The 25,151-nt window shown below is 39.9% G+C and overlaps 2 protein-coding genes across 2 annotated transcripts; one reads left to right on the top strand and one right to left on the bottom strand.

Annotated features, from left to right (window-relative positions):
* On the bottom strand, positions 1-8,051 carry entpd5a (ectonucleoside triphosphate diphosphohydrolase 5a). Its single transcript, XM_008400219.2, has 13 exons — positions 7,634-8,051; positions 7,235-7,314; positions 6,183-6,326; positions 5,711-5,786; positions 5,536-5,571; positions 4,568-4,656; positions 4,402-4,481; positions 4,259-4,320; positions 4,062-4,163; positions 3,230-3,373; positions 3,061-3,114; positions 1,434-1,549; positions 1-1,311 (listed from the first exon to the last, which is right to left on the bottom strand). The coding sequence occupies exons 1-13, from the start codon at positions 8,049-8,051 to the stop codon at positions 1,222-1,224; spliced, it is 1,491 nt and encodes a 496-aa protein (XP_008398441.1). The 3' UTR covers positions 1-1,221.
* Positions 8,052-14,094: 6,043 nt separating this feature from the next.
* Positions 14,095-24,728, top strand: LOC103459025 (basal body-orientation factor 1). Its single transcript, XM_008400220.2, has 10 exons — positions 14,095-14,431; positions 14,505-14,757; positions 14,831-14,896; positions 16,969-17,049; positions 17,132-17,212; positions 18,752-18,831; positions 20,282-20,426; positions 22,716-23,197; positions 23,769-23,873; positions 24,620-24,728. The coding sequence occupies exons 1-10, from the start codon at positions 14,388-14,390 to the stop codon at positions 24,678-24,680; spliced, it is 1,398 nt and encodes a 465-aa protein (XP_008398442.1). The 5' UTR covers positions 14,095-14,387; the 3' UTR covers positions 24,681-24,728.
* Positions 24,729-25,151: the final 423 nt, after the last annotated feature.

Raw genomic sequence — 25,151 nt, 5'->3', positions numbered from 1 at the left:
CACATTTTCATGTTTTATTAAAACATACTTGTTTGGTTATTGTCACGACATTTATTAAAAACAATGTACAAATGATCAGACATCAGACTTTTCATACTGACAAATATTTCTCGGAAATTGCGCGGCATGACAATTTATTTTGTAAATATTGAAAAACAGTTTCACTAAGTTTACATTGTGTATGTACAGCAGTAGTAACTGAATATGGTGAGTAATGAAAACACGGAATATTGTAGGAAGAGCAGTAACATGTTATTGAGTACAGATAATAAAAAATAATAAACTTTCAACTATTTAAATATTTGTACAATTCACAAAAAGTAAAGAAAGCATAGTTTCCAGACATGTTTTATGTAATTTGGGTTTATGTATCATTAAATGGCTGTAGATGATGCTGCTGGATCCTTGAGTGGCTTCCAGTCACAATAAAATAAGATAAAACATTTTTTTTCTCTCCTACTCTTGGTGGAACAAACTATACTGGTTCATTCAATTTTAGAGGCATTTTCCTACACCATTTGTCTATTTAAGAAAAAACCCAAATAATGATAAATATATATACAACTCTGTAAAGGAAGTCAAAGCAAATAGTCATGTCTTGGCTACAATAACTGCAGTTAAAGTGTTTTGTGCGATGTTGAGGAAAAAAGAAGCTGTCTGGTAGTTAACTGCTCTGTTTCCAATGATGTCTTATTTGTCTAATGACAAGAGCAAATTAACTGGGCCCCTGTATAAAAAAAAAAAAAAAAAAAGATTTACAGCTAGAAAAAAAAAAAAACAGATTTACAAGCATCTAGAAAGACAATTGTGGTTGCGGCTCCGGCAACTATTGTCTAAATTTATTCCACTGTTCTGCACAGCGCACACCAGGACCACAGTAAGCACCAAAATACCATGGCTCCTATCACTGCCTCCAAAGTTTCCCTCTTTACCCTTTACAGGTTGGCCAGAAAGACATTTCAGGTCCGCCACCCAATAGGAAACATGTAAACGTTTTATAAAAATAAAGTCAACCCACCAATGATGAGCTTGATATACAGTAGAAAAAGCTGGCCTTATAAAAATAGTGATTTCTTCTTTTTTTTTTCTTAAAAAAAGAGTTCATTTAGTGTTTGCAGGATGATGAGGTTTTAGTAAGAATTGAGGAGGTTGGGTGGTCAGAGGAAAGGAGGCCCCACAGTGACAGACTGTCCCTCTCAGTGCCAGCGGCAGCGACTGCAGCTAGTTTTGGTGGATGTTGAAGTTCCTGAAGAAGTCAAAGGTCGCCCCCAGAGCCCAGCTGGTCTCCACATTGTTCACCTTCTTCGCCAGCTGAGGAAAAAAGAAACAGAAGATAAGAATCTCCATTTAAATACAGACACTTTTCTCAATGTTTGAATCCAGGGACACTATGACTCCCACATGCATTGCAGTAGGTAACCTGAGTCACTTACATGCAGGACGGTGCTGTCCTTGAAGCCAAAGCCTTCCTTTAGCAGGCAAGTAATATACGTCATGTCCATGCAGAGGAAAGGGCTGATGGCACGGTATTTGGTCATTTTGTTGCACACTGCAAATACAGAAAAAAAATGCATATTTCACATATATCAAAACAATATTTCAATGACAATCCATAGAGAAGTACAGGGGAGACCTCTTCTGACCCCTGACAGAATGACCTTTCTGTTATGTGTGTCTGCGTACGCAGGGAGGTGTGAGGAGTACGGCCGGGGGTCAGCACAAGGCTGTGGGTGGGTGGTGGTGTTAAGCAGCCAGGCATGTGTTTGTGTGTGTCAGCATGTTCCAGCATCCAGGTGGTGTGTATCTGCCAGGTGCCCTCCTGCCTGGGACCTGCAGACACCTTCAGCTCGCTCGCCAGCCGAGCTTGAGCGAGACTCATTTCTTGAGACCATGTGACAGTGTTCTCACAACACAAACAGTGTTATGCAACTCACCAACTCATTCCTGTTGGCTATAAGTGAGGTTCTACATTACAGTGGTCAGAAAGTTAAGTTGATAACTGAAATGTGTGGAAGTTTTTCTTTCTTGGCTGGAGAAATGGAGCTATTTGGCTGTCATTTGAGGTGCAAAAATGCCTCTTCAGAGTTTTCTTTTGCATGACATTTTAAATCAGAAACATAGATTTCACCCTCTAAAGCAGTGTTTCCCAAACTTTTCAACTTCAAAGCCACAAAATTCCTGTGGCAGAGACTTGGGGTCCCCTACACTGGGAGCTGTAGTCTGGAAGCTGATACATTGTGATTAGGGTATGATATTGTAGTACAGTGGTTGCTTTAGATCAGTGATATTTGGCAATAAAAAAATCTTAGTGATCAAAAATTACATGTGGGGTTCTCCAAGGCTCTCTTCTCTGTTACAATACTTCATACATGCAAATTAAATACAACTTTATATTTCATCCAACCTTATCACTCCATTCTATTATAATCACTGATTCAATGTTTCTATAGTCTCACTAGAGGTGAGACCATACTGTAGCCTTGCTCAAATCCAACCAAGAAGAAATCTAAGTCTTCATGTAAGTAAAATTTAGCATCCACATAGAGTTCATTACCAATTCACCCTGCTTCTATTTTAAGAACACTGGGATAATAGTTTTTTTTGTCATAATAGTAGTTTTCACCAATGTATGCTGTTTTTAGTAGGTTTGAATATTTTAATGGGAATTTTACTGATATAAAATGCTGCTGCCAAAGTCTTGACCAACAACAAGAAAGTGTGTGATAGCACAGGAGTTCATAAATCACTCTACGCTCTCTCTTTTTTTTAAGTATTGAATTTAAAGTAGTTTTATTGGTCTATATGGTACTGAATGATCCTTGGCCTAAATATATCTGGACCCCTAGATCATCAATGACTTGTTTACTGAATGTTCTCTGGACCAAAACAAAGCAAGGTAATATGGCCGTAGCTTTTTATACCCATCAGCTCTCAGTCTAACTCCCTGAAATTCTGAGATGTACACAAACTGTTGCCTCTTTTAGATCAGGACTGTTTAATTTGTAAAGATCCTTCCCAACCCCTTTGACTGCTTTAAGGAGGTTATGATGTAACTCTTACCTTCTTTGGCTTTCTTCTTGAAGTCTCTTACTTCAACCGCACCACCTAGACTGCCTGGTGTGCAACAAAAACAAACGTGCAATTTGAATACCAACCTTGTGCAAGAGATTATAATTAGCATAAAAGATAATGACGCTGGAAGGTGGCTCAAAGGTCTGTTCTCACTTACTGACGAGGCCAGTCTGCACAGCTCTGTCATAGTAGTGGGAAAAAGCATAGAAGATGCTGCTGCCTTTCACTTCGTACGGTTGGTGAAAATTTCCCTTGACGACCCTCATGACCTCGTAGTAGCACAGTTTATAGCCTGCATATCCTATAACAAGACAAGACAGCAGAGGTTTGAAGAGTGGTCTTCCTTCACATTAAGGGAAGTGAAGAAAAGGGAGTTTTGGAAAACAAAGATGGATGGAATGCAACTAGGAGAGCTGGAAGCCGCACTCCGAGGTCAGCGGGCGGGTGAAACTCGGGGCTCACCAGACGTGATCTAAAGGAAAGCCCCAGAAGGACAACTTTCACACGGCCCCATGGGAACAGTTGGTGCGATTGTGCCGGCAAAACCATGTGCTGACAGGAGTGACAGCTAGCACAGTCCAGTTGTGCCGCCTATTTTGAAACACACAATTGTGTCCAGGCCAAGATCAAAATGATCTCTCTGCAATGAAAAATATAACAACTCAGGGATGACCTGGCAACCTTTGGCTACTTGGCTGTGGTATGGGAGTGACTCGCTTATTTGTGAAGTTAACTGACAGTCTTCACTCTCATCTAAATACAAGGTTGACGACAGTTTAATTGTCCAAGTGGGAACGATAAGAGAGAGAGAACGATAAAACATGTGTTTGGTGCCAAGATTAAACGAGCACTGGCTGATATATGCTCTCATGTGAGACTGTATTGTACTGTACTCTGTTTGGTTCCAGGCTTTAGAGAGAGGAATGTATGGATTGTTGGAGTCAGGACAATGGGAGAGAATTCAAAACCTCAGGAGGCTTTAATCTTACCGCCTGGAATCCCGCTAACTTTATAGCTGTCCCCTCCAAATTTCACTTCTTCTCTGTATTTTTTCGGGAGGCAGGAACTAGTGAAGACTTTCCAATCCAGTCCTGGGAAAGCATAAACAATAAACATTTTTGCCTGACACTGAGCATTTCCCAGAGCAAATGCACAAGGCATACATAATAAAATGAATATGACTTACCATCGGCTCCTAGTGCTCCAAGTGTTGCGAGGCGGGCGGCAACTAGACCATTTCCAAGGTAACTATGTAAATATGGTACATATTTAGAATAAGTGAAGTATCCATGCGTTACTTTTTAATCCCACATTTGTCAAGTCATTTACCTGTGTGTGTAGAGTTCATATGTGTGGTTGAACAGGTTGAATTTGGCTGTGAAACTTCTTGGAGCAACTTCAATTGTTTTCTGGTGGATCAAAGAGTGTTAGCCAGTGTTAGCCAGTTCTAAAAGACTTGAACTTATTTAATTTGCAGATGAATGACTTCATTCACCTTTGATTTTGGAAGGAAAGTGATTTGAGTAGATCCTCCACCCAAATCTAGAATCCCCACTGTCCTCCTGGTGTTGGAATACAAATGGCCTATTGAAAAACAAGAACAAGGAGGCATAAATCAAGTTAGATGAAGGTTGATGGGGCATTGTATTGAATGTTGAAGGTGTAGTAATAAGTGAGGCAGACATTTGTTTAGACCATTGGATATTGTGTGATTTTGCTCTTTGGAAACAAGAAATTCTACAAGTCGTAGGTTGAAACTTTGACTTTCTAAGTAAAGCTCACAAAGACTCTTCATAATAAGAGTCTCACTCTTATAAGAAAAATTAAAATTACAGAAGTACTCAAAGTCCTAAAGAGCTTAAATCAGAAATACAAAATGGATTTACTGATGTATTTTAGCTAAAGCAGACACTCTTCAAAAAAGGAGACATATAAGTAGGTTTTAAATACATCATTGGTCTAAAGCAGAAATTAACACGGTTAGCTTTGTTTTGTTTTTTTGTTTTTTTTAATAAAACTTGCAAAGCTTTTCAAAATGCATATGTTACATTATTGAAGTTCTGAAAAAAAGAACATTGGTAGGCCTTTAATAAAAGGCTTAAAGATACTTTTCCAAATTTCAGTCTTACTCTTTATGGGTACAATTATTACGATTGGGCTACAAGGCTAAAAAGTGATGTAACCCAGCAATAAAAAGGCATCAAGGTGTTTGACAGTACACACCAAGTGGCAGGCACCATCAAATCTTCTTCAGGAATGTTCTAGTTTTAGTCAGGATTTTAATTATAGTCACTAGCACCATCATACTGATTAAAATTGTGTCCAACAAGGCAGAGAACATATATTTATTTTTGATAAATGTGATTAAACTACAGCAGTGTAACAATATAATGCATGTTTTGCTGTTCATTTGGGCTCTAGGACACAAGACTGAGAATCTAAGTGCCTCCTCAAATGCCTTACCTGTGAGGAAGTTCACTGTGACCCAGGCGAGGACTCCTAAAATCACATGCAGAAAAATAATTACATTACTCACCCTATTTTTTATTGATAATTAAGTACAGAATAATCTAAAGGTGCCTTTCGATCATTGGTCTTAATGCTTTAGCAAAAGTTGACTCAGATAAAGTTTACTCACCTTCATTCGCTCCATTCATGATTGAAACGCTGTTCTCTGGTACATAGAAAGGTGATTCTTCAAAAACCTCTCGTACCTGCAGGATAGATTTATCATAGCTTCAGCAAAGCTGTTCGCTTTATAAGAGCAACAGTTACCTGAGTAATCTAATTTTGCCTAAAATAAAAAAAGTAAATATAACCTGATTTACAAACATTGCAGTCTGGCAGACTGTTTTGGAGTGACACACAACTGAACCACAAACATGGCTGGAACAGAAGCCTGGATAATACTTAAAATGCCAAATATGGTTGCTCCACACAACCCAACAACAGCTGTTCTTTGCAACATGATAACCACCAAATGGGCAGACTTGCTGCTGTTTCGTTCAGTGTCACTTGTAAGCACTTAGTGGTTTTCTCATCCCTATCCCTGGTGGGACGTCTGGGGTTTGAGCTAAGCTGTCTGATGGCAGAGCAAAAATGTGCCTCACCTCTTTCAGCAGGGCACTGGCCTTCTCCAGGGGCAGCAGGCGCAGACCGGCCGTGGCCTTCAGGACCACCGGCGTTCTCCTCCACTCCTCCTCTGGCACTGTCTTCTTGGCAATCTTCAGCAGCTGGCGGATGGTGTTCCCACCCTGCAGAAGACAACAATGTGTTTTGTTCTTTTAATTAGTGCACATTAAAAACAAACATTAGAGGAGAGAGCACCAGCAGCTATTTTGGAAAATGCAGTGAGTTTACATCACATAAAACAAACCCAATGAAAACCCAAGTGGTTTGGGGACAATTAGCAAAGCTCCATGTAAGACACTAACTCTTTCCTACTGTTTATAAATTTAGTTCTACATTTAAGATGTTAGAAACTTAAGCTACTAACTATAGAGTGTATTTATCATTTTCGCTCTCTCTCTGGAAGAGTTAATAGCTGATCTTTTTTGTTTATTTTTTTTTTTTGCAAAGGCATTAATTCTCAAACTTTTCAAAATACCCATGGTAGGAATGTGTGACTCCTCATATTGAGGCTCATAAGCCAGTAAACTGAGTGGTGTGTTGAATTGGTTCTGATCTTATTTGGCTGAAATGGACCACTTTGTGTCATACACCAAATATAAATCTTACAAAACAAAGATCGCCCGTGGGGTTCCTCCAAGTTACATTCTCGGGTACCTTTTATTCATTATTTGTATGCTCCCCTAGCTGAGACTTTGAAGCGTTACAATATCTCTTTACCAAATTTCTGTAAAGAAACAACATGACTACAGTTCCTTAAAGCGACTGCATGAGTGTGTTCATGGCATCAGTGTGTGAATGGGTTGGAAATTTATTTATGCCCCAAGAATGCAAGGTTGGAGAGCAGCAACTTTTTGTGCAGAAATGAAAAGAAAAATCATCAGCCATGGAGCTGAAGCAGCAATTTTGGAATTACAAAGGGTTTACATCACTTAAACCCAACCCAATGAAAATCCAAGTGGTTTAGTGGTTCAGTGACAGTGAGCAACTCCCTATAAAAAGATGAAGTGATGGTGCCAACATGCATACATACCTCCTCAGGGTTGTCCTTATATTCAGACAGTCCAGGTTTCACTGCATGGAACATTTCATTGTCCAGAACAGGCAGCTCAACTACAAAAAAAGTCACGAAACAGATAATACAAGTTAGAGTTTTTTTTTTTTTTTGTTTTTTTTTTTGGTTTTTAATTCTGCATTTTTGGCAGCTCTGCTTTCTAATTGCATGGACTTTCATCTACATTTAGGCTCATTTTTAATTATTTAAAGCTTCCTACAGTTGACTCACACAAGCTCATTAAAAGTTCACCTCCTGCCTATTGTAAAATTGTGCTCATGCACTCTGCTGGTGCGCGTTGGTCCTGACACCACACAGCGAATGACCTAACAGCAAACAGAGTGGGAGTCAGCTGTTCTGAGAGGGCAGTGCACTCACCGGGATCCTTCTGAATGAACTTGTAGATGTGGATCCTGGTGCCGGTGCTCCCAGCATCAAACATGATCCCGTAAAAAACCCGACTGTCACGATTTCTGTCGGGGACCTGCAGCACGTGATGGCTCTCAGGTGCCGGATGCACGACTTCGGGCACCGGGTGGAAAGCCTCTGGGATACTGTGGACAACTTCGGGCGCCGGGTGGAACACCTCGGGGACCTCGGGGTAGGTCGGGTTGACGGACTGCGAGACTTCGGGCGCCGGGTTTGCGACGTCGGGCAGGAGGTTTTCTGTGTTGGTGGAGGGCTCCCTGTAGCGGTAGAAGTGTGGGATGTAGCGGTGGTGGCGGTAGTAGGTCGCCTCGGTGAAGAGGCTCCCAGCCAGGAGCCACAGACTGAGGATGAGGGTCTGCTTGGCCATTGTGTTCAGAGCCTGGGGTGCAGAGGAGAAGACCTGTGGATGCTGGAGACCAGGGGAGCTGCAGGAAAGACGCAGAGTGGGTGCGATGCTCACTCAGGGCTGTCCCCTCATCTGATTACAGTATATAAAGACATAAGGGCTTGGCATGGAGCCACATCTGGAGCAGCCATCCACCAATCCTGTGCCGGTACATCCCAACTCCATCAGGAGTCCCCAACCCTCCCCCTCCCTGAGAGCAGAGCTGAGGACTCTACCTGCTTACCAAGCTGTATTTCCTTCTTTTCTTTAAATGAAGCATTACTGTTGGCTGCATTTTCTTCTGCTCATGCTTACTGACTGAAGCCAAAGCCCATATGAAAGAGGAAGGGGTTTCTCAAGGTGTAAAAAATTAATTGCTCTCACTGATAAAGTCGAAAGAAATGGTCTTGAAATACTTAATGCCTGCAGAAATTCCTTCACGCTGTTACTTTTTGAACTTTTGTAATTTCATAAGTGCTTAATTTTTGCTTAAATTATATGTGATGTATTTTTTTCTGGCTGATATAAAAGCAAAGCTGATTGCTTCCACATTTATAGAAATTAGCACCAATGTTAGTCTTTTAAAATTTGCACACATATTGGGATTATAAATTCATTTCTTGTGGCTAGTGGAGAAATTTCTCTGAAAGACCACAACTGAGCTTCTTTAGTGATGTATTTTTATATTATTGGTGGTTTTTGAATGTGGCTCACTGCTCAGGGAGGCATGGTCCAGGGGGTTGCCACAAGACATTAAAAATAAAAGTAATGTCTCTGTTAAACAAGTTTTCTAATGTGGAATCACCACCACCTGGATTGTGTGTGGTAAAAGCACTTTAAAAACATTACTGCTAAGTTGATGAAGTGGAAGACTGCATTTTTATTCAGATTCTTTAATATACAGTTTATCATCGTATGTAGCAATAATATTTTTTGTCTTACAAAATAAAAAACCCAAAAAGAACGTGATTCTTTGTTTTCTGAAAAATTGGTGGAAACTAACATCAGCAATCATTTTTCTTTAGTTCTTAATGTTTCTGATATTTTATATAGTTTAAAAAAAGGTGTTTTTTACTTTACAAAAGTCTTCATCATGCAAAAAGAAAAGAAGAAAAAGACCTAAGATGTTGAATGGACTATATGTAAGGCCTGCTTTATGCAATATTCAAGAACAAACAAAAAAATAGGCACAAAATATGAGCTTAAAGCTTTTAATTTTAATGAATGAGGTGGAGGAGGGTTAGATCTGAGGCAGGAGAATGACATCATCTTTTTCAAACGCAGGAAAATCCCACTAATTTAAACTCGTCATCTAATTTGGGCTTTGGAGCTTTCTTTGAAAATGCATAAAATATAATGTTTACAAAACTAAAACGACAACTTTAAGGCTAATGCTCTAATGAGCAAGTTGTGCAGCATGAATCACCACCAAAAAATCCTTAACCTTCTTTTCACAATCCATTGCAGCTATTTCATCAACTTTCAAAAATGCAAATTCAACCTGCTCTCTCCAGTGGGCATAAACGTTAGAAGAATGTTGCAGCAATCATCTCACTCCTACTCATCTCTGTGTTAACCACAGGGTTTCCAAGGGAAAAATGTTTAGGCTGCGAGGCACGTTTCAAGAGAGAATGCATGAAAAGCATGAGTAGCTGTTTCTCCAGTTTAGGTGGGAGTTTGGCATGGCACGAGCTAATTCTGTCCCTCTCAAGCACAGCTCGTTGTAGCAGGATGCAGATGCATCAAGTATGCCTCGCACCAGAGCAAAAAGTCCTCATACGAAGTGAAATTTCTGCACTTTGCATCAGCAGAAAGACGACAAAATAGAGATCCCTGGTAAACTGACCCTGTCTCAACTGTGCTCCCCTTTGATTCAGCTCCAGCAACAACTTTGCCAGAAATGATGCTGTTCGCATGAGATGCCGGGAGGGTATGAGGAGGGCAAGTGTGCTGTTAGAGAGCAGGAACTCCACAGTGAGGACAATGTGGGGAGGGTGGGGCCTGGCAGCAGTGTTCGCCCATCATGCCATTCCACTCCCTGGACACTCAACTGTGCAAAGCACTGTTCCAACACTGTAATTTAGACTAAAAATATTGGACTTTCTTTCCTCCTTCCTTTTTTGTAAATACTGCGGTTACTTTTTTCAATCTTGCGGCTTACCAGAATGGTCGTTTGCCCCTATCAAAGTGTGCATGTGCAGAACTTCTTGCTGTCTTGCGCTGGTGGATGTCTTGGTTTTCCAGTCGTGTGAGGGGACATTAATAAAAGTCAGAAATAAAAACTATTCTGTTAGGATTTACTGAGCTCTTGATCTGCCATGTGAGCTCATTTTAAAACCATTTAAAGTATGTTCAGACAGATCCTATGTGTCATGATGCGAGTAATATTTGTAATGTGCAATATTTGGGCAGCCATAATCCACTTAAATTCAGTGAGGGTTTCTGTGGTGAATCATACACACCTACGTTCATTTTGTAACTGTAAAACAATGCTGCTACTGCTGCTGCTGCAGCAGTAGCAGCAGCAGCAATATCTCTCTAAAGCAGATATCCAAACAAGAGTAACTCATATTTACTCAAAGATATTGTAACTTTAATGCTGAAACGTCTTGTTGAGATGGTGAAATATGCACTGCTGTGTGAGCTTATACCTAAGACATGACACAGCACATTACACATACACACACACACACGCACACACACAGAGTGTAAAACAAGCACTCGTTTCAAGGTCTGGTATTCCATTTCAAGTTAACTGAAACCGTAAAGCACGAGAAGGGACCCCAGCTTTGTAATCTACACTCTGCTATATATCATTAATATGCTGCAATGTTGCCCTCAGGAATGCCATGTTTGTGGGTGTCCTACCCCAACAAGTCCATTGAAGAGACCCAAACCTTGTCATTATAATTCCAGTGATAATGACAGCTTTGAAAAGCTCCGGGTTATTTCAGTTTTCTCTCCTCACTGTCATAGTAATTACCTTTAAATTTAGTCTTCAAACTCTCGTCGTGATGCCAGAGCGCAGAGCGACCCTATATGATTCAGTTTACAGTAGCTACACCCAACATGCTCTCAGTTTCTAACTCTTTTTGTGCATGTGTGTTTGATAAATAATCAGCTCTGGACATTCAGGCTCCAGCCTGCAGGATCCTGAACACGATGACGGAGAAAATCCAGCGGTTTTCACCCTGAATTATAACCTGCCTTGACATTGTTTCTGTTGGAAGAGCTTCCTTAAAGATGTGAGCAAACTATCTCAGCGGTTTTCCCATAACTGCAGCAGAAAACAACGGCAGCAATGGCAATGGAAAAACACATAGTTCTTTTTAGGACAACACGAACAATACTGCTGACAGGAGCCAAATGTACCTCATGTCAACTTGTGGGAAGAGATCATGTGCAAACAGATCCTGTGTGATAGAGCCCGGCGTGAGAAAACTGTAATTACATGACGAGTGACATAGTCAGTCAGTCGGCTGCTCAAGGGAACATGCATCTGAGTCCCGTGATGCACACTGATTGGTTTATTGATTTATTCACTCATTCTTCTAAAGTAGAAGCACTGCAACACATTCGAGTGCAGTTAATTCATTTGAGTAATTCGATTCCAAGAGTGAAAGAAGGAAGGCTTTATAAACGTGTTTCATGTCCTACACTGTCATGGGAAAGACTCTGGATGGACATTGTCCAAAAGACAGTCACTGATATTGATGGTGGTGCAGTAAGCCTAAAGAAGCTGGATGTATCCAAGTGTATTAGTGGAAGATTTAGTGGAAGGAAAAAAGACCAATAGGCGCTCAACAGGGATACCCTTAAGAGGACTGTGAAGCAAAGACCATTCAAGATTTTAGGGGAAAATTGACAGGCTTGCGATTTTTTTCTTAGTTTACAGCTAATGAAAAACAACATTAAAATTGATCTTCCAAAACACATCAAACAACTTCCTTTTTGCCATTAACTAAATGAATTTAAATTTGAGAAGCGTGAGGGATGAAACCAATTTTTTTTTATCTGTTTAATATTTTCTATAACAGCTTTTATGTCTAAAAAAATAGAAGAATGTAAAACCGCACAGAGAGTTACCTGTTGTTGTCGACCCAGTCACAGCCACAGCAACACAGAATCATGTTTGGTGCAAAACAAGAGAGATTCAAGAAAGAAACACCCTCAAAACAACATTGTAATTATTCTGTTGTCCAAGATTCACCAAAACAAAAAAAAAGCACAAAAAAAGCAAAACCTTGTAGACATGAATGAAAGTCAGGCATTATGCACAAGTTAAGGACTTGCCACAAAACATTACATGTTTCTCACTTATTGTTGTTGATGTTGGGAACATTGAAACAACAAGTGAAATTATTGCTTGTATCATTACAGTCGTTTACATGTCATAACATTTAAGAGAAGAAATGGAGGATATTTTATTTCAGTATTTAATCTGTGCTTTAAAGATTTGTCTGCATCCCAACAACTGGCAAAAACGTTTTTGTTGGGGGGAAAAAAAACATCCTATAAAAGAACATCAAGAACCTGTTTTGTTTCTTTTTTTATTCATTTTGGGATTTTTTTCTTCTACTTTTGGTGAGCCACTATATACTCCTCAATGACCTAGAAACCTATTTCACTCACGATAGCTTTGTGAGCTGGAAACCACAGCAACAATGGAGCCGCTTTTAACTTTTCCGTTTGATCTTTTTTTTTCTCTTCATCTGATGAATGATCATATAACCAAACATTGCAATGTTTTCTTCCATTTTTTTTTTATTTTTTTTTTTACCAAAAACTGGGTTAGACAATGGGGTCAAACCTGTCCAGGCCAAAATGAGATCTCAAGGTATGAAGAGCACAATCAATAAAATCTGTTATTATTATTATTATTATTATTATTATTATTATTATTATTATTATTATTATTATTATTATTATTATTTACATTCAATCAAATCTTTCAATTAGTGCTGCTAAATCTTCAAGAACAGGGATGTCCAATGTGCGGTCCGTGTGCCATTTGTGGTCCTTTCAATCTGAACCTGGTTCTCAAACAACAGGTGCTGAAGCTGACTTTTAAAGTCAAAATAGATCATCTCAGGTACAACAGGTGTGTTTTTGTGCGTATGTTTTCATTTAATAATGCGGTCAGTAGGGCCACAAAACTTTTTGCTAAAATAGATGTATGGACTCACTCATTCATTAACTGGGAGAAAAAAACTCCTCGCTTTTGTTGCTGCAAAATAAAATGCTAAACTGTCTTCTAGACTTGTCACCAGGCTTTTCAATTCAAAGAGCCAGATGTTATATTTACTGAATGAAAAAAAAATTCTTAAATTTAAGACAATGGCAATTATATTTATTTTAGAAAAAAAAATTTAATGATGTTGGCAGAGTGACTCCTGATTTCTGCTAGTAAGGAGATTAAAGATACATAGGTACCTCACATAAAAGTTTCAGGATGAAAAACATTAAATTGCTTTCAAAAGCTTTCTACTTCTGGTAGAAACCATTTTTAGACCAACAAAATAGAAAACATTTGACCCTAAAAGTTAGAAAACCGACCACTTATCTTTTATTAAGGCAAACATTTTGCATGCTATAAGATATTGCCCTTTAAATTTATTGCTGAGCAGATAAGAAGAAAATCAATCACAAGAGATTAAGTTTGTTTTAGATTTGAAATTGTTGATTTTTACCCATGTTTAATAGGTTTGACCTTAATCCAAATTAATGAGGATGCATGTATATATTTATGAATGCATGTATGACATATATTTATAGCCATTAGTCAACAGTTAAATATATGAAACTCACCTGTTTGAGATTGTATTTGTTGTGCTACATAAGTAACATTAATTTAACTTAAGAGTAAAACTGTCAGTGGGTGGGATCATCCATGCTTCAGTTAAGATGATTGGTCTAAAGGTATCTGTTGAACTTAGCCAATCAAATGTTAGAGGGTATTTTAATGAGCAAAAATTTACGTGTTTTTTTTTAACTCATGCATGTGAATCACGTTATAATAAAAAAATACATATATTATGCATCTCATATATTGGACTGAAAATTAATTAGTAGATTTCACTTGTAATTATGTTTCAAATTGTGTACTGACACACTTAAATAATAACGGATTTATTATTGTGCATGTGAATGTAAGCTAATATCCAGTCATTTGTTTCTTATTTACTGGACCGAGACACTACCAGGATACCCTGTATAATTTATTAAGAGTCACCATAGACACAGCCCAACAAATAGGCCAACTTACAGCAGCCATTGTTCACTACCAGCAGGTACCAGGTTTGTTGGGCCCCATCAGCCATGCCTTCAACTAAAACCTCCAAGTCTAAGCGGGAGAAACGCGGGTAAGTGCGGGTTGTTTGCTGCGTTTACGTGCAAATAGGAAATCACAGGGTTGCGGGTTTTATTCTGTTACAGGAAAGGAAAGAAAAGCTCCAAACATGAGCCAAAAACCGAGAAGGAGCCGGACTTGGAGACGGCCAGAGCCAACGCCGCGCTGTGGGAGCTGAAACTGAAGATCACCGAGCAGGATCTGTCCGACTACCGGGGCGCCCACCACAACATGGCCCGCATGAACGAGCAGCTCACCAATCAGCTGTTCCGCTGTGAGCAGAACTCTGTGGACATGACCGGGTATTGGCAGAAAGAAGTAGAGGACAGAGAGGAGAAGGTCAGGAGGCGATGAGGCGCATATGAATTAACAGACTGTAATGTAAATCTGAACTGAAATTCTAATCTCACAGATCAGGATGCTCGAAGACAAACTTAGAAAACAAGAGACCATCGCACTTCTAGAGCGAAACAAACAGGTTGGTGTAAATATATGTACACACAGACATAAAACGTTTTGCAATTAAATGCATGAATTTGTACAATTCAAACTAGTATAAGTGTGTGTGAATAGGTGAATGACTAAATGTAGTGTTTTGGTGCCCTCTGAACGACAGGACATTCATCATTACCATTTTTAACAATAATAATATTTAAAATTGTACTAAAACATGATTTGTATACAAGGATTTGAGCTCTCAAAGGACATTCGCCTGGTTTGTGGTTTACTGAATCTGGGGCCAAGGACATGTTGTCCTCGTGTGTACTACTGGACTTTCTGACTGGAATACATTGGTTAATCTGGATTGGGAACAGTGACTCCCAAAACACTGGACTGATCACTGACGTCCCCCACGGTTGCTCAGTCCACTAATGTTGCTTCTGGTTAATCACTGTGCAGAAGCACTATTTTAAAACCATTTTTGGAATAAACAAGAGTAGAAAAGAAAGGTCTTTGAGTTCTGGTACATTGTTGAACCAATATCTGGATTGATGTTATTCTTTCAGCACCTCACACCATGGTGTTCCCACACATTATTAGGTAAAGGGAGAGTTTGGAAAAGCATGCATAGAATTCCTAAACTTAGTATTTGAAAAATATATTGTGTTTTATTATTATTATTTATTATTTTTAATATTATTTTCAGCTTAAAAAATGTGAATACCAAAATTAAGGTTGAGGCCAACTTACATTGGTCCCATCTTTTCTTATGGTTGGAAGGTGTGTCACAATATCAATCAAATTTTTCCCAGTTTTATTTCCTATTGTAATCAATCATGATTGATGTCTATCTAAAAAGAAAACCACACATATCTCCAAACACTGCACGTTAAAAGTGGTTTCCATTCCAGCAGCTGCCGTTGGTCTGATTTATTGTGCGCATCTTAAACCTGTAGCACGTCAAAATATGCTGCGCTGTCTGCTAACAGCTAGTGTTGTGTGTAATTATGTTGGCATTCGCCATGTTAAAAAAACAACAACCAAACAAAGGCACAATAAAATAAAATAAAAATTAAAAAAAAGAAAAGCACAAAGCCTTGCATTCCAAGTGATGGTCTAATGTTATTTTAATCTACTCCACTGGCCACAGTGAAAAAGCATAATTTAAAAGTGCTTGGTCGGGAAAATGCAGACACGCTGCTGGTCTTGATGTGTTAACCAGACTTCCATTGTCACACAGGATCCTCAGTCTAGAAAGGCCCCTTTAGGTTACATAACGCACACCAAAGGAACTTATTTAGACTCATACCCTCTCTGACCTCTGTTTCCCACCATAAAAGCCCAAGCTTTTAAGCTCACATGACAAAGTCAAGTGACAGAAAAACTATTCTTTGGATGGCAGCTGCTTTCCATCTTCCAATTCTTACCTCATGATAGTAAAACCGAACTTCAGAGGATGAAAAAGGACGTACGGTCTGGACCAACTTAAAATGTACGAGGCTGTCGCATATGCCCCCTTTTTATAAGAGCTGCAGTTGACTCCTAAAGATGAGACTTTGATGGCGCCTCAAACTCTGCAAGGCGATAAAATGGTTGTATGTGAAAGCGACGAACATGCGAAGCGGTTTGGTCGGGCGAATAATTATTCTGTGCAGCACGAGGGAAATGTTGATCACTTAACTTTAAAGCGGTGAATATTTTTGGAAACCTTACCATAGGATGGGTTGCATAGGGGGAAAATTAGAAGATGCAGACCAGCTTGTGTAAATACTGCAGCGCTGATGTAGATGAACGTTTAGAGAGTTATCTGAAGAATAACGATTAGGCTCCAAGCTGTAATCAGATGGTTGATAACCCCTCATTTAGTCGTCATGTCCATGTTTGTGGGCGCGCGTGTTTTCAGTCCCTCATGATTTTGGTCACTTTGTCACATTTTTTCTCAGACTGACTTCTCCACAGTAGCATCTTAAGACATTTAAGATGCGAGAAAGTTGGGTTGTGAATTCTCATTGCTGTCTCCAATTTGCATCGTCTAACGCTGTATAAAATTTGATGGTGGTAATTCATTATACGTATCGGCTTTTGTTCTGTTTTGCCGTGTCTGAAAAGGCTCAAGACTTTAAAGCACTCCAGGACGAAATGAGAAAAATGGAGGAAAACGAAACCCGGCTGGAGGAGGAACTCAGTGATGTGAGGAGGTGGAAAACAGGGTTGAATAATTTCAATTCGGATTTCATCGTGATGAAACTGACATTTTTGTCTCTGCTTGCAGATGAGAAAAAGGATGGATTTTACACAGAAAGAGCATGAGGAAACGCTAAGGAAAACTGAGGACAGCTTCCAAAGGGATCAGGTTGAAACACTATAAAGAACTATTTACAGTGCCTTGCAAACCGTTTGCGAGTATTGAACTTTTACAACCACAAACATCAGAGTATTTTATTGAGATTTTATGTGGAATCTTAATACAAACTAGTGCATATATATATGTAGAAATGCAACCCGCTTTATTGTGATACCTCTAAGTAAAATTTTGTGCCACCAAATGTGCCAGAAGTGCCTAGTTAAAAAAATAGCGTCCACCTTAAATCCAGGTGGTCTGTGAAGGCCTCGCAGGTTTTTTTAAATGACATAAGTGATCAAACAGCGTCATGAAGAGCGAGAAACTCCGCAGACATGATTCATAAGATAGCATGATTTGAAAACGTCATGGAGAATTATTCAATCTGCCATTTGAACATGGAAAGAGTTTGGCATAACTGCAATTCTACAAAGACATGAATGTCCCACAGGCTGGTTAATCAGCAAAGCAGCCAAGAGGTCAGTGGTTACTGTGGAGGAGCCTCAAAGAGGGAAAAACTGTTAATTTTTCCACAAATCTGGTATTTATGGAAGTGTGGCAAGAAGAAAGTCATGAGAAGTTCAATATGCAGCTTCCAACAAGCCATGCAGGGGATACCGCAAACATGTGAAAGAAACTATTATGATCAAATAAGACTAAAATGTGTCTATTTGGGAAATGCTATGTGTGGCATCTCCCTGAAAACATCATCCTCACCATAAAACATGGCGGTGGCTGCATCATGCTGAGGGTATGTTTTTCTTCAGTTGGGACAAGGAAAGTGGTGAGAGTTGACTGTTATTACTGGGAAAGACTAAATTTGGGCAGAGGGTCAAAATGTTCTTTGGACCTTCCACAATGGCTTATAAGAACTTTGGCTAAAAGTGAAAATTAATAATTTGTTATAATAATATATGCACATCAATTTTTATTGTCATTAGGAGGGAAACTGTACTTTTTTTCTTTATATCATTTTCCTCTACTATCGACATCCCATAGAATAAAATCTATCCATCCTCTTTTTGAGTTTTATGTTTTCCTTTAGAAATAAATCTTTGGTTATTTAAGCATTACAACCAATTTTCCATTAAAACGATACATTTTCTTTTTAAGAAAACATTATGTCACATTTGTGGCTCTAAAGTTTTATTCAGTTGGACTGAGGGCAAAAAAATGATTGTTAATCTGTTAGAACGGCCCAGTCAAAGACCAGACCTAAAGCCAATCATTTGAAGCCACTTCATTCAACCTGACAGAAAATTATTATGATGTTCAAAGCTGGTAAAAACTTGTATCAAAACTGACTCTACAAAGTAGAGAGGGGTGAATGCAAAGCTACACCACACATTTCAGATTTTTCTAGAAAAAAAAAAAGAAAACCAACTATCATATGGCTGCTTTGCTGGTTGTAACATGACAAAATGTGAAGACATTAATTAACACTTCTCCAAGACGTTTTTGCAATACCCATCTATACTTGTTGGATGAGACCAGACAGTGGCAAACCTCAAATATCCCAAGTTACGTGAAGTTATGTAATTTTTCCTGCAGGCAAGCCTAAAGGGAGAGATGAGGCTCATGTGCAATCAGGAGATAGCAAAGATGAAGCTGGACCACCATGAAGCTATTGTGTGAGTGTCTTTTCATGGCTGTGAATCTGAATTTAAATCCTTTAAAATGCTCTACCAAGCAGAACGTGAAGAAAAAACAATTTCTGTGTAAATATGTGACCAGAATTAATGTTATTTTCTTGGATTTGTCATGTTCATGACAGTGTATGCTCCCTGAGTCAACTATCGCATCTTCATCCATCCCAGAAACGCCTGCAGGAAGCAGAGCATGTGTGGATGACCAGAGTTTACTTTTGAGGCTATAGGATGTGTGTCCTACTCTGGCAGTGATGTTTTCACAGCTCATGAAACATCAACGTTGATCCTGGTGTGGCCCTGCCAGCGTGGTCTGACTGTCCATAGTTGATTTAATTTTGAACGTTGAAGTTAAACAAACCAACTCTTTCCCATCCGGTTTCCAGAGAAGGACTTCTTCATACCAAGAACAGAAATCTGTGACCCTAAAGTTGACGTCTCTGTTTGATTTCTTAACCAACTCTGAGTGTATCGTGCTGAGATAAAAACAGAAAGTAAAACAACGGGACAACAGGAGGGATTCACAGGGTTTTTATGCAGCCTGGAAACATTTGGAAAAGTATGGAATTAGATTGATGTATTTTCTGGGTCTGGATAAATATGAAGCTACAGAAAATGGAAACATGGCTTAAAGGTTGTGTCCTTTTCCTCTTGGTGTCCTTTTCTTCATTATATCATCCCCAGCTCTCTTCCTCATGTAGTTATTTCTGTCTTGGCTTCTTTCTTTTGTCCTTTCTTTTTTGTTTGTGTCTTTCGTTCTATCCTTCCTTGTCTCCTCTCTTCTTTCTTGTGTTCTTTCTCCGCTCCCTTCGCGTTCTTCCTCACTTGCTTAAATCCGCCCTACCTTCTTCCTTGTGTCATCCTGTCCTGTTTTCCCTTTCTTGTGGCCTTGTTTTTCTTTCCTTGTGTTTCCTTGTCCTACTTCCTTCCTTTCTTGTGTCCTTATTTCCTCAGTCACTTCCTTTGTTCCCTTCTTTGTATCCTACCTTCCTGTGCTGTCTTCTATTCTCTGTTATTTCTTGTGTTCTACCCCCTGTGACTGCCTCTATCCTCTATACCTTTCTTCCTTCTTTGTGTCTTCCTCTCTTCACTTCTCATCACATCCTTTACATTTCTGTCTCATACTCTCCTCCATTGCATCCTTCCTTACTTGCATCCCTTTTCCTGTTTTACCCTTTTTGTGTCCTTCCTTTCTTTCCTTCCCTGGAAGGTTTTCTACCTTCCTCCTGTCCTACAATGTGACCTCCTCTCTCCTCCTTCCCTACGGTCCTTTTTTATGTCCTCCCCTCCTTGTCTTCCCTTCTTTCACCGCCACCTCACTTCCTTTCTTGTCTCCTCTGGAAAGTGTGAGGAAATGTAGTGTCTGCATCTTTATAGCTGGAAACAAATTTCTCAGTAGTCTTTTTTGCTTGACTTTTTTTTTCTTTCCCTTTAGCAAGATGGAAAGTGCGTTAACTTCTGCTTTCAAGGAGCGAGATAGCTTGAATGAAACACTGAAAACTACCATTCAAGAAGCAAAGGGTCTGAAGAAACTGACACATTCACTGGCAAAGGAAAAGCTCTCAGTCATGCTGGAGAAGGTATGTTTCACCCAAAAGACAGCAAACACCGATGTGACTTTTAAGTAGCGGTCCTTGGAAAGAGACCATTTATGCCCTGAAAGTAATTTTCAGTTATGAAAGTGTTTGTCGGATCTGTCCAGAATATATTTCAGGTGGGTTTTTTCCCCTTTACGTTGTTTATTTGTGCTGACCCTGTGTATTTTGCTTGTGGTCCAACTCCCACCGACCTCCTGACTGCTCTCCAGGCTCTCAGTGGTTAGTGGTTGCGGCGAGTTTCCACTGATGTCTGGGTTCTAATTGAATTATCCTTTGGAGCTTTCTGGCACCAATTCGTTTGGATAAATAAACATTGGGCGCATTAATCTCACCTCTAATGATGACAGCCAATCACGAGGAGTAAATTTGTTTCCCTGATGCTTTGGCCACTTGCAAGCATAAGTAAAAAAATATCCAAAGTTAAAACTGCTGGTCAGAGGTTTGCATTAACTCATCATTGGCATGAACGCTGTGTTAATTTGGGATGGTATGTATAATCTACGTCATGCATTCAACAAGAAACTTCAATGTATTTCAGAAACAAAAATCTAATCCAAATGGGTCTGAAATAATAATAGCCCCACCAGTGTTGAGTTGAATGTCCTCAGCGCCTCAGCCGCAACCTTTTAGTAGTCATCAACAACCCGCTTGGCCAGCTGCATATTTGACCACTCTTCTCATCAGACATTCATTGGTTTCCTTACACAAATTCAGCTTTTAAGCACAATCCAAAAGTCATCAATAGGGTTAATTTAGGAACCCATTAAGATGCATAACTTAAGATGCCCCATTCAGATGATTGCAATTGAACAAAAACCTGTAAATCAACCGTCAATTGAAATCATGTGCGCTGGAAGCAGGGAAACATCTCAAACATGCAGAGCAGTGTGCCTTTTCTGACCACCAACCTTGAGGACCAAGGTAGGTGGTCCACCAGTGTGTCTCGCCACATCAACGTGGTCTGAGATTCACCAAAGAAAAAATAAGGACCGGCTTCTTGCATAACTGAAGACGAACCAAATATCTTCTAGAGAAAAGTTTTACAGTCAGACGAGACGAAGCTTGAGCTATTTTTCCAACTAGGAACTCGTTTTCCTGCACCAGTTGTCGACCACGGTAGAGGCAGGATCATGCTGAGGTTTTCTTTCTCCTCCAAATTTACTGTGTTCACCACAAATCAGGGACTATATGGTTAAAAGCTGAACACGCCTGGACGTCGCAAAGGACTGTGTTGGAAAGATAAAGTTGTCATGATGTGTGGTGGTGATGGCGAATCCAAAATCCACAACAAGCATAAATGAACTTAAGTGACTAATGTGTTTTTCATTCTTTTTCACTATCAGCCTAACAGTGGACTGTGGGGAAATGTGAATCATTAATGAAGGAATGATAAATCATGAACTTACAAACAACAGCAGGCGCAGGAACAATGGGAACAGGGTACAATATGTTAATGGGGAAACCAGCAGGGAGTGGATGAAGGAGAAGTGGTTAAATGCTGGAATGATCACCAGACCTAATTACAAACAGGATGCATCTTTGAGGGGAGAGCCAAAGGCAGACTGAGGGAGAAAGAGACATAATGTCACAGGGAAGCAACACAAACCAAGGAGCTGTGAAAAACAATGACAAAAATCAGCCAAACACAATAAATAAATAAATAAATAAATAAATAAATAAGACCTAATTGAAATACTAAGGGTTGATTGAACTCTGCGACAGACTGACGACCTGTCCAGGGTGTATCCTGCCTCTCGCCCGAAACGTTGGCTGGAGATGGGCACCAGTAACCCTCCCGACCCCACTGAGGGACAAGGGTGCAAAAAAATGGATGGATGGATGGATGGATGGGTTGATTGAACTGATGTAAAACATAAACAAGCCTTATCTAGTCAAAACAAAGAATAACTAAGCATAAACACAAATGAAGTAACAAAACTATAGACCCAGAAAAACCAAAGATCCTGACGTAAAGCTTCTTGATTGACTCCTGATGTCAGAAGCAGATTCATGGCTGCAGAAAGCTTGTAGATGAGGCACAACTTGCTAAGGGATATTTAACCAAAATACAGGAATAAAATTGAGTGTATGTATCATTTTGTGCCTGTTTTCATGAGTGAAATCTCCAAAAAATAAAAATAAAATAAAAAATCACATTTTACTCCCTGTTCTTAGAAGAAGCCTAAAATTAATGTAACAATCATGGTTTTGATGAGTGCATGTATTGTAAATTGTCACTGGGCCTTCTCTGCTTTATGCTCTCTCACCCAGGATATGCTCGAGGCGACGGTTAAGAAGGACATGGCAAAGATGGAAGTGAAAGAAAAGAAGCTCTCTGAAGTCATGGCCAAAGCCGCTTCACTGGAGCTGGCCCTGGCAGAAATCTCCAGAAAATCTGAGCAGCAGGAAGAGAAGGAGAAGAGGAATCTGGTTACCATCCAGGCCAGCCAGGTGGAGCTGGACAAACTGCAGAAGCTCCTCGCCATGCGAGAGAAGGAGATGCAGCACGTCAAGCAGCTGGCGAAGACCATCGTAGTTAAACGCAGAGAGGTGGAGGAATTCTTCCACGAAGCGCTGGGTCACGTCAGGCAGGAGATCGTTGCCAGCAGACTTCAGAATAAAAAGGAAGACCTTCAGGATTATCGGCAGAAGTTTAGAGAGGCCACAGCTGGGATGATGAAGTTCCCACCCATCCGTACCGTCAACAGGAGTCCCAACTACCTCTATGCAGACATGGAGGCAGTCGCACAATGGTACCTTCTCTTTTCTTTCAGTCATTTCTATGGTGTTACATTTCCCTTGTAGTCTAAAACCAATTGCATTGTATTTTATTGGAACAGATTGATCAGAAAGCAGCAGTGTATAAATGTAAAGTCGAAGTTTCCTTCTACACGTAACCTCTAAATGTACTGTGGTTTCAAACCAGACAACTTATTGCTTTTAAAATAATGACCAAGGTTAGAATTAGTCATCCTGAAGTTACAATAAACTCAAAGTGATCATGTTTGTAAACAGCCAAAGGTAAAACATTTTTAGCAATTTTTTCTTCCCTAAGATCGAATAAGTTCTGCAGTTACAGACGTAAAGCAAGCTCCAATATCTTATTAAAACGTTACTTGTGAGTAGGTTTTATCTTATCTTTCAAGTGTACAAAGATATTTGCACTAGACACAAGACAAACATACTTGGCAAGATTTTGTGTCCTTCCACTTCTCTCATAAATCCTCAGTGAAACACATTAAAGGCTGTGAGTGTAATGTGAGAAAATTAAAGACACATGACTTAATGAAACACAGGTCTGATTTGCCTTCTCTTTGTCTGAAGGTCCCATCCTCATAACGGTGAGGTCAACATGTCTCATCTCACTTGGGAGCAAAAGGAAAAAGTGCTTAGCCTCCTCTTTGCTAAAATGAATGGACAGACGGAAAGGTAATAAAACATCCCTCATATGTTTCACACAGCTCAACTATTATTAGGATTTGTGCTCACTGCCTACATTAAAATCCATTTGTTTTCCTCTAAAATGAACCAAAAACTTCTGCATCAATTAACTCCGAAGAACAAAGTGCAGTGACACCATGCAGTTAGCTCAAATTGAAAATGCTGACTCCTCCCTCACTTTAATGCCTTAAACAGCCATTTTCTCGGCAGAAGAGGATACCATAAAACATAAGTTAGGCTTCGACCAATTTTCTTTTCCATCCAGCTGCTTAAAAAGAATGAAGAAAGAGTCTGGGCACAATAGTAAAAATAGGCCCGGCCACAGAGTCGTGTGCTTGGAAACAAACATCTGGTCACAACGATTTTTCTTCCAGCTCTTTGGTCCCCTCTTCACGTGCATATGCAGTTTATTTTGTCCTTTGAACGCTTGTGGTCAGAGAGCAGCTGGTAACATGATTTCCAGAAGATTGTGCAGGGGATCTGAACGTATGGGATAAAGCGGGAAAGACGGGAAGTATATTCATGTCAGCGGTGGTCTGGCATCCAGTCTGACCTTTTGGTAAAATAAGACAATCAGTAAGCAGGATCCAAATCTAGTTGACCCAGAATAACTGCATTAGGGGTAAAAAAAAAAAAAGAAAACCCAGAATAAACAACCCAATGTGTTATAAAACATGGCCTTTCATTTCTGTGTTCTCTATTTAACTGCAACCTCTTGCATTCCCCCCCGATAGGAAAGTCTGCAAGCATCAGGGTCTGTGTGCGTCCAGCGAGGAACGGAAAGAGACTCTTTGACACCAACGCTGCCGAGCTCAAACACACACACATAAAAAAAATGGCACAGAAATAAAAAATGAAAAAAAGTTTTACCTCATCCTTACAATTTAAAATGCCTGCACAGATTTATCGGTCCCACATTGCATGTTTAGCAGAAAAAGCAGCGGCTGCGAGAACGTCAGTTCCTACATGTGATTTATCAAGACGGTTTGCATTTTAGCGATGCATAATGATGACTGTCCTCCAGAATTAGAGAACTGCCGGGGCGCTCATCGGCCCCCAGGCGCCGGAGTCCATTCTGCCCTCAACCCCAAACAGCCTGTCGGATACGCACCACACCACACCACACCACATGACCTCGGTGCAGCCTCTGCAACTCTCAACAGAGCTGTGCGCCTTCGCTTTGTGTGCTTCCTGAGGAGCGTCAGTCAGGAGTACAGCACAGTGAATAATGTTGGTTTGTGTTCCTTTCAGCCGTTTTTACAATGC

This window comes from Poecilia reticulata, linkage group LG22 (genome assembly GCF_000633615.1).
Source record: "Poecilia reticulata strain Guanapo linkage group LG22, Guppy_female_1.0+MT, whole genome shotgun sequence".
NCBI lineage: Eukaryota > Metazoa > Chordata > Actinopteri > Cyprinodontiformes > Poeciliidae > Poecilia > Poecilia reticulata.
This window is presented reverse-complemented; position numbering and strand designations above follow the sequence as displayed.

Excerpts from the sequence above, each read along its gene's own strand:
- entpd5a (XM_008400219.2), bottom strand. The coding sequence starts at position 8,051 with ATGGCCAAGCAGACCCTCATCCTCAGTCTGTGGCTCCTGGCTGGGAGC. Across the intron at positions 3,115-3,229 it reads TGTGCAGACTGGCCTCGTCA|GCAGTCTAGGTGGTGCGGTT; the intron begins GTAAGTGAGAAC and ends GTTGCACACCAG. Across the intron at positions 1,312-1,433 it reads AGGACAGCACCGTCCTGCAT|CTGGCGAAGAAGGTGAACAA; the intron begins GTAAGTGACTCA and ends TTTTTTCCTCAG.
- LOC103459025 (XM_008400220.2), top strand. The coding sequence starts at position 14,388 with ATGCCTTCAACTAAAACCTCCAAGTCTAAGCGGGAGAAACGCGG. Across the intron at positions 17,050-17,131 it reads TGGAGGAGGAACTCAGTGAT|ATGAGAAAAAGGATGGATTT; the intron begins GTGAGGAGGTGG and ends CTCTGCTTGCAG. Across the intron at positions 20,427-22,715 it reads TCTCAGTCATGCTGGAGAAG|GATATGCTCGAGGCGACGGT; the intron begins GTATGTTTCACC and ends TCTCTCACCCAG.